Below are 11,428 nucleotides of genomic sequence, written 5' to 3' on the forward strand. Positions count from 1 at the left end.
ACTCTGGACTAGCATCAATATCATGAAATTATATTGTCAGTCTAAAACCATTCCTGAATAACTTACTTCTACTAGCACCTTGAAATTTTTCTGATTCTAAGTTGATTATAAAATGTACTTAAAGGACAAACAATTAACCATATTTAATTATATTTACCAAACAATTCAGTAAAAGATATTATTATGAAATATTTAAAATACACAACTGATATATACCTAACATATAAATGCATATTTACATATATTAACTCATATGTACTTCTATACTATTTTACATGTTTCAGGTATTGTTAATAAAAATCTATTAAACTATGTTATCAGTGACTGAAAGCAACACCAAAAAATTTGAAATTTAAAAACAAAGGAGAAGGAAAAATCTCTAAAAAAACTGCTACCCGGAATGTAAGTATTGCCATTACTTCTCGTGGAAATACAGAACTTTTCTTCTGACACAACTATTGTTTTCTTCCCAGGACCTCTGTATGATTTCAGCTCTGCCAACCTCTTCCAGGAAGCACTCCGGTAGTTCTTTAGGACACACTGCCACCTACTGGTACACTGTCATCATCCAAGGAGTTACATCAGTTCCTCTATTTTATTGCTGAGGTTAATGAGGTATTACTTACTGTTCAGAATTAGTTTTGAGTAGAAACCTAACATTGGGGAAATTTTGATTCCTTTTTTTATTGCTCTCTATAGATGTGTTAAGGGATTATCCAGAGCAAGACAATTTCAGGTAATAAAGTAGATCAGAGAGCAGATGATCCATCAGAAAAAGTCTTTTCAAATATACTCACCAAATGTATGAACCCAGCTGCTGTCAGCCACGTGCTGATAAATATAGAGCACAGATTCACTAGCTTGATGGAATTACTGAAAATAAACAAAACCCAACAACAAATAGGAATTTAGACTGCAATTTATCACACATTTTTAGTATGTACCTGTATACAATTGCATACTTCAAACTGAATCAATCTGATGTTGATTTCTGAAGAGCAACAGTCTCTCTAAAAAACTTAATCAAAAGCTTATGTGAAATACATATTACTTTGTCTTTGCAGAGGTCACATTTGCATAATTGAGCTTGAAAGAAAAATCCCAATGCATTTGAGAGCAGAAAGACCAACGGAAAACTTAGTTACATCTGTACTAGTAATCAAACATATAGAAATAAATTATGCTTTTTTCACAAATAATTTGGTTCCCTCTTAGTACACTCACCTTCTCATTTTTCATTGCTATACACTACAGCAATTATTTACATGTACATATTCTGGTACCCTGTAATACATCCACGCAGGTCCAACGAATTAAACTGAGCAATGACAACTAGCATTATCTCCTGAACACTGCAAGCACTTAATAAAAACAGCTGAAATAGGTTTTTTTATTATTTCATTTTTCATGTGTTTCTATATTCATTGTGCTTTGACCTCAGACCTGCTGAGGCTTTAAAAATTAGCAAGAGGATGTTTTTATTGCATACATACCACATGTTAACACCTGCATATGTGACCACAGGGTGAGATCATTTTCCTGCAGTTATGGCAAACAACTGATGAACTACTGCAACAAATCTATAACAGTCATGCTGCTTTTGGGAAAAAAATTATGATTCCCAAATTAAATAACTTGGGTATTTTACAGTTCCTGTGTAACATACTAAGTAATTTTCATGTTATTCTGCTGGCATGAACTCCTACGAACTTCTCTGTGGAAATTCATACAGACCTAGAGTATTTTTCTAGCAAAATCCAATCAAAAAATCCCCTACCAGTCAAACTCTGCAAACTTTTTTCAGTCCCACTGGGTAGTATGTTCCTTATTCTAGCCAGAAGTGATTTTGAAGAAAGAACCTCACCCAGTTAAAAAAAATACCACACTTAAAAGTTTGTGGAAGAAAAGTAAGTAAAACTCAATCCCTCACTTCTCTTACAAAAATCAGTGTGATTTCATAAGCTAGGAAGGATATTCAACAAATGTACAATGAACTGAAGTCCCTGTATTACTATGTCTAAAAAATGTTACCCATTCATATAACTATATTGGAAATAGCTCTCCTTTGGTTTTGAAAATATTCTGAAGAAAGAATAATGCCTCAGAAAAATCGCTATTATTTGTAAAGAAATACATTGAAAGAGAATAAAAGATTAGGAAAAAAAGAAGTAGTTTTTCAGTAGAATTAAATAATATTTCTGTTTATAACTACTTTAAGGACAATAAAAATGTATTATTTTCTTTAAGAAGTTGAGTGCATTAAAATAATTCTAAGAGGTACAGTTAGTGCAGTGGGAATCTGTGGATATTTGGAAAGAAATAGAGTTGGGTAATATGACAGATACTGTAATGAAAATTGTACTCAAAAATATAATATACCAGTAGTTCTGCAATTAGTGTTCACCTACAGTGACACATATTCCCAACTTCCCTCTTAAGGTATGGTTGATTAAGGTTCATCTTTTGTTGGTGATAACATTCAGTAATAGTACAGGATCCAAACCAACAGATGCCTAGATTAAACAAAATCATAGAAATGATGCCAGTGCAAAGCTCCATTATGAAAGGCTAAATATCATCCTTCACCTGAATTTAGAACAGGAGAGGCTCTTGATACAATAATGTGTCAGTTGGTCTCCACATATTACTGTAATACAAGTAAATCACAGCAGCCACTAAGAATAACTATTTCCATGACTTGTTTGGTACATTTTATTTCTGCAGGTTTATTAAACATTGTACCTTATCTCTCCTCTATGAAATGCTCCCTGTGTTTCTGACAGAGTCTAAATATAGATGAAGGATTAGTCACAAACATTTTCCTCCTCTTTAAGCTCTTTTCAACATCTGTGCAAAATCCCTTACTCTGAGCCCTGCTTAAGCCTCCACAGTTTTATTGAAAAATATTGGAAAACAGTGAAGGAGAGAAATTTTCAACAGAACACCACACAAATCATAAAACATATGAACAAAAGTTACTGAATACATTTAATTTCAAATTAGGGAAACAAATAGATCATTGGCAGAGTACGCTCTTTTAATAAACCACTGTAAAATTTTGCCTTGTCTTACTGGTTCTTTTCAAATATAATTAATATTTTCTCAGGTATTCAAATAACTATCAAATAATTATCTGACACTCCCACACTACTTATCCAGTCTTCTCACTGTCTTTATTTTTGCACTCATTAGATTCTTCCTTTGGATTCCACTGTTTGGAAGGGCCTTTCTGACCATTGTGTAAATAATCTATGTTCCTTTAATCCTCAAATCTCAGTCACTAATTCCAGAAGGAATTTTTCTTTATGGATTACAGTAAACTTTTTTCTTTACTGGGGCAAAGAGGAATTTCTTCTCTAACTGCACAAAATATTTAAAACACATTGGTGCCCTTTATTCCCTATAAGTTTCTCATTTTGAGAGTTACTTGTTATTAATGCCAAGCACACCGAAATGCCTCTAGTCAAATTTTTCCCATACTTTCATCACATCAACACATACCACCTGGGACAGAGACATTTATATTTTGCAGCATTCTTAAATAATAAAGTGTTAAGAGTTTTTTTCCCACACTATCATGTCAGACCTAGTAATGATATACTGAATTGGCCATATCAGTTGAACAACTCAAGTTGTTCAAATAAAAAAACTTTTCTAAAATAAATTATATTCTGTTTATTTGTTTCAGTTTGACTTATCCACTGTACAAAATTATATTATGTGAACATTGATAGTACTTCAAATTATTTCATTCTTTTCAGGTTATTAAGAAGTAAAAAAGAACAGACATTTTTCTAGTGAAGTACCAGGAACAGGAAGAGAGAAATATTGCTTTGAGACACTGACAATTTTTTAAGTTAAATAAATGGTGTTAGTGATGAACTGCGCAGAACTAATCAGCTGAGTAAATTAAAACAGTCATATAAGGAAGCTTTGCTTTACAGGCTTTCTAATTATCAACATTTCAAATTTACACCTATGTGGACATTCATATAAATATACACAGAGATTATGATATCTAATCTAAGAGTAAATTTTGCACCAGAGAAATGCTATTTAAATGAAGAGGTCAATCTTGAATAAGCCACCTCTAAATACACTGAATGTGATTAATGCAGTATCCCTTCATTTATAGATCTGGAAGTTTATAAATCCACCACTCGGGAGGAGGCTTTTAGCCTTTACCCAAAATCCTTTGAATTTATGGGACTTCTCCATCGACTGCCATTTCTTTTGGTGAGGTTGTTCTCTTTGATAAATGCAAACTCACAGGATATTCTGAGCTCCTGGCCAAATAACTCTCTTAGCTTACTAGCAGTATTCTAAGCTACTGGACTTCACTGCACATTCTTCAACCTCTTCATTTGACAAGAACTGGATTCCTTACAGTCATATAGCCTAACACAGGTAGTGTGAGAGTTTTACAGCAAGACAGTAGTTTCAAGGTAAAGGGTTGAAGAAACAACTGTTTACCACAAACATGTACAAATCTCAAGGATCTATTTCCCCATCACGACTAATTAAGATAACAAGTAAGTTTCTTGCAGATAAAACCCTCACACATGCATCATCAACTGTGGGAGAAAGCATAGGATTGCAGAATGGAACTGAGATTACAGGAATTATAGGAAGTTGAGTTCAATACTTCACCTGGGGCATTTTAAGGAATTATGAAAGGCAATGTGTCTTCAACTGTGAGGCATGGGAAGGTTCCTTTTTATTTCCTTCAGAGTTATCATTTGTTCAACATTGTGCTGCCTCTGCACATCTTTCATGTATTAAGAGTCCAAAGAATCAGTGAAATCCAGAAGGTTACTTGAAGTATTTTAATTATTCTTTGAAAGAAATGTTAATGGCAATGAACCCAATATAAAGGTAGCTCAGTGTAAAACTCACTTTAATATGTTTTTGATGTGAGGAAGGATGCTCAGTTCAAAAAAAATTTAAATAGAGCCACAATTATTATTTCTCAAAATATTTTAACTGTATTCTGTTGAATGAATTTTCATTTCTTTATTTTTTTTTTTTCAAGGCAGCAGAATACAAAGTCATTATGTGGAGAAAAGCAATGTTTAATCAGTGCAGAGCTCTGTAATTCATTCTGCTTTTAATTTATCAGCACACAGTCTTGCTCAGATATTTCAAACATCACATCAAGTGATATCTACTGATTGCATAGCAAAAGATGGGGACACTGATTAAACATTCATCAGCAGAAAAAGATTTAAAGAAAAGATAACAAGTATTTTTTTCCAGAAAAGAAAATCATATATTACTAGGACCACAAACCTAAGCCATTTACGTTCTGTCACCAATGCAACTCAGTATGTAAGAAAGGTCTTACCTTGTTTTAAGGATATTCAGAAACTGCAGAATTTCTGAAAACTGTATTAGTCTAAGGGCTCTTAAAAATCTTAAACCTGCAGTAAAGGAAAAGAAAAAAATTTAAAAACCCAAAGCTCTAGTAAGGAATAATTCAAATTATAACAACATTTCACTTACAATGGCAGTGATCAATAAATCAACATTGGTAGCATACAAATGCCAAATACCTTTGAAATGTTCTTCCATATTTAATGGTTCCAAGATCTTTACCAAGTCTTTTTCAAATTGCTTTAACCTTATTTCCTGAATAGTTGAAGTAGCCTACCAGAAAGCCTTAGGATGAGACATACAAGCTGAAAGCTAAGGGGAAAAAACCTCACTGAGGTTCTGTTGGTAGTTGTAGTGTACACGTCCTTCTGTTCCAGTCTGTCAGTCACATAGAGATCTGAAACTCCTCAGTCCTCTAAGCTCCTATGTTGTTTAGTGAAAAATAAGAGATTATGGACAAAAGATCTGGTAACCTGACTATTAAAGTAGAGTGTGCATATGCATGATTAAATTGGTAAATCTTAATGACGTAAAATCTTTTATTGTAATAATGCTTTCTATCTCCACCCTAATTTCAAAAAACTCAAGCAGAACAGAGAAATTATATACTCTCTCTTAAAAATGAGAATTCTACTATAATTCTTTTCATCAAACTAAAACTATAGGAATAGATAACACTTTGACTACTAAAAAAAAATAACCATTTTTACAAAGAAATAGCATTTTTGTGTGGAAAACAGGTTGCATGAATAGCAATTCCCAGACAATTGCAAAGTCAGCAAGAGATACACAGATTGAGTGTGTGCAAGAGAAAGTACTATAGAAGATTAAGAGCTTAAATTATTAAGAGACTTATTTTGACAGTAAATAATTTGACTGCAGATCTTTGGCATATGAATAGAAGTACCTTGTGTATTATATACATGCACAGCTTATAAAATTAAAATAAGACTCTGAGGATAATTTTTATCAGACAGTACAGCCAGGAGTTACATAAAAGTTGTGTAACTGGTACTACAATTGTTACACTTAGGTCCAGGACAGCTTTTCTCGTACATCCCCTTTATGGACATTTATTTTACCCAACTCCAGTGCTATAAACCACTTTTTATTTCTAGAAATTTAAGAAAAGAATGGTCCGGGCAAGCATATAAATCTGATCACAACTTTCATCTCAGTGGAGTCAAGTGGTACCCCTCAAGAGTAAAGATGCATGTGGTGAGAAATGTTTAAATCAAGGCACTTCTGCAGTATTCTTGGAAATTTGTTAACTAAAATATTTCCTCTCACTAAGACTCATAAGTAGCCTTATTACGTCACCTTGTTAAGGCTCTTAAGTAGCCATAACAAAGTAGAAAATTACTCCTGTCTATTACATGAATATAAAGTTTCTTTTTAATTAATGACAGTGGGGAATTCAGAAATTGAATCACAATCTTGAAAACTGGATTTGGAGATCTAGATGCAAAACTATAAAATGATGCTTAGTAATTATAAGCTTCAGATTCATTTGCAATTAGAGGATGACTGTTTTGGATCTTAGTGCTGAAACTGTGAGAAACATGTCCCTCTGCTCCACGTGCAGTAGCTCCACAGTAACTACACATACAGAGACATGGCTCAACAAGGATGGAAAAGACCCTTACTAACCCCACCAAACTTTCTCAGCTCTGTTCTATACTACTACCTCCTTCACTCCACTTCCTAGGAACTTTTTGAAAAATGCCTGGTGGGAGAAAAATTCTTCCTTTCAAATGCTTTCCATTGCATCTAAAGCCAATGACATGGCCAAGTTACCCACTGCAATGTTTCAAAAACAAGCCTAAGAAACATCAAATTTAGCAATAAAACTGCTATCTTCAAACTCTTACAATGCTTAAGAAATAATACTTCAGTTGCTAAGACATCAAACGGTAGTACAAAAAGATTACTGTTTCAATGTATTTTTTGTGAATGAAGAAAACTATAATGGATTAAGTTCTGTATTTGCTACAGCATGCACTATTTTAAAGAATTCCCTTCAGATAACAGAAGTGAAAAAATAAAAAAGTAAAAAGTTTGCCTGAACAGTTTTCTTGAACTACACATAAAACTATCTTGTAATTTCACAAGGTTACAGTCATCTTGTAACCTCTGTATCATGTCTAAGACATTACTAGTGGGGCTGTGTTTTATTACACAGGAATTCCTACACAGAAGAGATCAAACTTTGATCTTCAGAAACATCAGTGTATTACCTCCTTCCCATGGTTCAAAAATAAAGAATAAAAACAAAATTAAAATCACAGTTTTTCTTCTCCTGATGGCAGATTAATGCTTTCCAGTATTCTACATTTTAAAATACTCAAAGACTTCTGTTATTAGATTCCTATACACACCATCTTATATTATTTTCACAGAATAGTTTGAGTTGGAAGGAATCTTTAAAGGTCATTTAGTCCAACCTCCCTATAATATGCAGGGACATTTTTAACTAGATCAGGCTGCTCAGCCCCCGGTCCAACCTGGCCTTGAAAGATACCAGGGATGGGGCATCTACCAACTCTCTGGGGCAACCTGTGCCAGTGTTTCACCACCCTCAGTATAAAAATTTCCTCCTTAAAAGTAGTCTAAATCTACTCTTTTAGCTTAAAACTGTTACCCCTTGCCCTATAGCAACAGGCCCTGCTAAAACGTTTATCCCTATCTTATAAACCCCCTTTAACCGTTGAAAGGCTGCTTGCTCTAAGTTGTCCTTGCAGCTGTCTCTTTTCCAGGCTGAACCACAACTCTTATCCTTTCCTCATAGGAAAGGTATTCCATCCCCTCTGATCATTTCTGTAGCTGCCTTCTGGACTCACACCAACAATTTCTTGTCAACACGTTCCTTATCCTTCCTGTGTTGACAGCTCCAGAGCTAGACGCAGTACTCCAGGTGGGGTCTTACCAGAGCAGAGTAGAGGGGGATAATCCCCTCCCTCCACTTGCTGGCCATGCTTCTGGGATGCAGCCCAGGATACAGCTGGCTTTCTGAGCTGTGAGTGCACGTTGCTGGCTCATATCCATCTTGTCATCCACTCATACCCCCAAGTCCTTCTCCACAAGGCTGCTCTCAAACCCTTCATCCCCCAACCTGTATCAATACTGGGAGTTGACCCAACCCAGATGCCGGACCTTGCACCTGAATTTTCTGTACTTCCTGTCTTGCAAATAATCTGTGATTTCCATCATCCTAGCAAGAAAGTAGCATTTAATAAAAATAATTTCCTATGTTCACTGTATCAGGACATAACAAGGCGTAAGTCCTATTAAAAGGCACTAGAAAAAGGCAGATGCTCTAGATGAGATACTGAAAACTTCATAGACAAGCTGCCTCGGATCCTGCATGATGCTACCTCTTCATATTTTATAGACTCATTTATATTTAATTAGTTTTTATAGAAACATCAGTCATGTCAGAAATATTGAATTTTTGTAGTTACTGTAAAATATACCCTGTATTAGTCAGAAAAGTCCTCTGATAAATCATTATATATGGGAAATACCGATTAGGAAAACCCTTAACAATACACCTTTGAAACCTATAAAATTATGTAATTCAAGTATTTTCAATGTCCATTAAAGTTATATTCTCCATTTTGCCAGAAAGAATGTCTAAAGGTCTTTTATATGAAAACCTAATTGGAATAAAATATTCTTTCCAGCTATGTAGAGACATCACCTCATTTAAATTTCATCAGCAGAATGAACATTGCAGGAAAACATTTTAGTTTGCCCTCACCATCACCGTTCCTGAGCAGGTGCTGAACAAGGAGTACAATCTGCCTCAGTGGGATAGAGCGTTAGGGTACTGGATTTAATAATGAATCTACCGGTTCACTTCTGAGCTTTATAATCCCCCCTTCTGTAGAAAATCAAGCCAACTGAGGGCTTTAAAATCCCTTTGACATTGACTGATGCCAGAGTCAAGGAGAACCTGTCTCAGGAGGGAACAGAGACTGGAAATAGCATTCTTCGATAAACCATGGTGAGAAAGGTGGTTAGGTGGCAAATAAGGCTGAAAGGCTTCCAATTGAGCAGCAAAGAAGCCTATCTAAAGTGGGAAAATCAGGAATATTCATAAGAGATGGATATTCCAGAACAGTGTTAAAAAAGAACTCTGAAAGCGATGTGAACAAAACATGTAAAAGCACTGGACAACAGTAGGGCTGCAACTGGTAGGTTTGAGTAACCTTGTTCCAGGCACTCACAGTATCTTATTCTCAGGGGCTGAGCACACATGCATCAGTTAGTTCAGTGTTTTTCAGTGAAACAGACTATGCCTGCCTTGTTTACACCCCATAATGCTAAGCATCAAAACAATTCTACAGAGCAGGGACAAATTACACTGTAGAAGGCATCAGTGTGCACACCTCCCCAGTAGGTTATACCATGTGAAGACTTTCTGTGGCAACATCCACTCATACTAGCTGAACTGAAATAAGGGAGAGATGGGAATTTCCATTCTTGAAATCTTATTTCTAAAGCTTGATTACAAAAGAGAGGAGATGCTGTTTTGGAATGAATCTGTTTGGCACTCTAAAATATTTAAGACCATTGACTGCTTGACCTTCTAGTAACTTATGTGCATTTTGAGACTGCAGCTATTACGGAGGTTTCAGCCTTATTCTTCAAACAGACTACAAAAAGCAGCTGCAGAGAATAAAAAGCATAAAACTGGGATGAGTTTGCTCCTAAATGTATGATTATTTATACCACCTTGAACTTTGCAAGAGGATAATGAATTAACCAATCCAGCACTTCATTCTGGTGCTGGTATTATTGACATCCGAAAGCTTGCTTACAATCACACATGAATCTGAACTGAGGACACAGTAATCCTCACAGGAATAACCTTGTTGAAATGAGACTTGTCAAACTAACTATGGCCTATGTTATTCAGTAGGTAGCTTACTATGAATCCACACAATCAAAATTAAAACAAGAAGAAAGATTTTGATGAGTATAACTGTAGAGTAATTATTGACAGTACCTATTAAAAAAATAGCCTGAATCTGAAAAATAATCACGTGTAATCAGTAACAAAATCCCCCATGCTATACTCCCTCATTGATTTCAAATACAGTTTGACTCACAGGTATGATGATGTTACCTCTTTCAGGCCCATCAACTCACCATGCACTGAAATTTTTGATGTTGATTTATACATCAAGAATAGTAAGTAAAATTCTAGCATAGGAGCACTAACAAAAATTCCCATTTTCCCAAAGCTGTCTCAGCTACTTAGAGAAATGTGTACATTTCTTTCCTTGGCCATATTTGGGAATTTATTTCATACATGTGGGGAAGAATAATTTATTTTAATATGAAATAACTACAAAACTGTTCTACATGTAAATGATAAAATCAATAGCTAATATTGGGTACATTTCTTATGTAAAGTCTATTCTAATTTTGCACATTTAATAGGATTCTGTCCGCTAAAGTTAATTGAGCACACTACGGAATGAAATGGTCAGGAAGCACTCTGTTTTGTCTTCATCATGTCACTGACCTTTTTTCTTGGCAAGAGATATTATATTAGAATTTTCTTATGGAATCTGATTGGAATATTTTACATTACAAATTATTTTTAAAGTAAGTATCAGAAGTTTTATTTTACCTAGAAAATCTCTCTAATGGTGGAAAAATATACAGACAAAATGACTCTTCATTTTGTGGGTATTCTGCTTCTAAACAGACAATTATGTTATGCTTCTGAGCTAGAGTTTCCTTGAGCTGCAATGCCCAGGATAAAGCTAAGGGAGTCATACATTTCTACACCAGAAAAAAAATTACAATTATCAATCTAAATTCCTTTAATAATACAAGACAAAGAATTTTAGTCAATAGTTTCTGCCTCTAGTTCAATAATGAGTTGTAGGCATGATGATTCAAATGAACATCCAAGTATACCACAAGATTATTTTCTTTGTGTGAAAATATTTGTTTAGCTACCTGTGCTGCCTGTATAGTTGGCATAAGAAATATATAAATAAAATATATCTCTCTCCATATATTATATATATATACAATT

General features: G+C 34.6%; 1 protein-coding gene across 1 annotated transcript in view; it reads right to left on the reverse strand.

Annotated features, from left to right (window-relative positions):
• Nucleotides 1-5,420, reverse strand: part of KCNMA1 (potassium large conductance calcium-activated channel, subfamily M, alpha member 1) — a gene marked incomplete at both ends in the record, with an annotated part of 146,241 nt that extends 140,821 nt beyond the window's left edge. The window contains 2 exons of the mRNA XM_010153889.1: nucleotides 798-873; nucleotides 5,345-5,420. Of these exons, the coding sequence (XP_010152191.1) occupies nucleotides 798-873; nucleotides 5,345-5,420 (152 nt within the window). The remainder of the gene's footprint in view (nucleotides 1-797; nucleotides 874-5,344) is intronic.
• Nucleotides 5,421-11,428: the final 6,008 nt, after the last annotated feature.

The sequence above is a fragment of the Eurypyga helias genome, unplaced genomic scaffold (genome assembly GCF_000690775.1).
Source record: "Eurypyga helias isolate BGI_N326 unplaced genomic scaffold, ASM69077v1 scaffold5886, whole genome shotgun sequence".
Taxonomy (NCBI): domain Eukaryota; kingdom Metazoa; phylum Chordata; class Aves; order Eurypygiformes; family Eurypygidae; genus Eurypyga; species Eurypyga helias.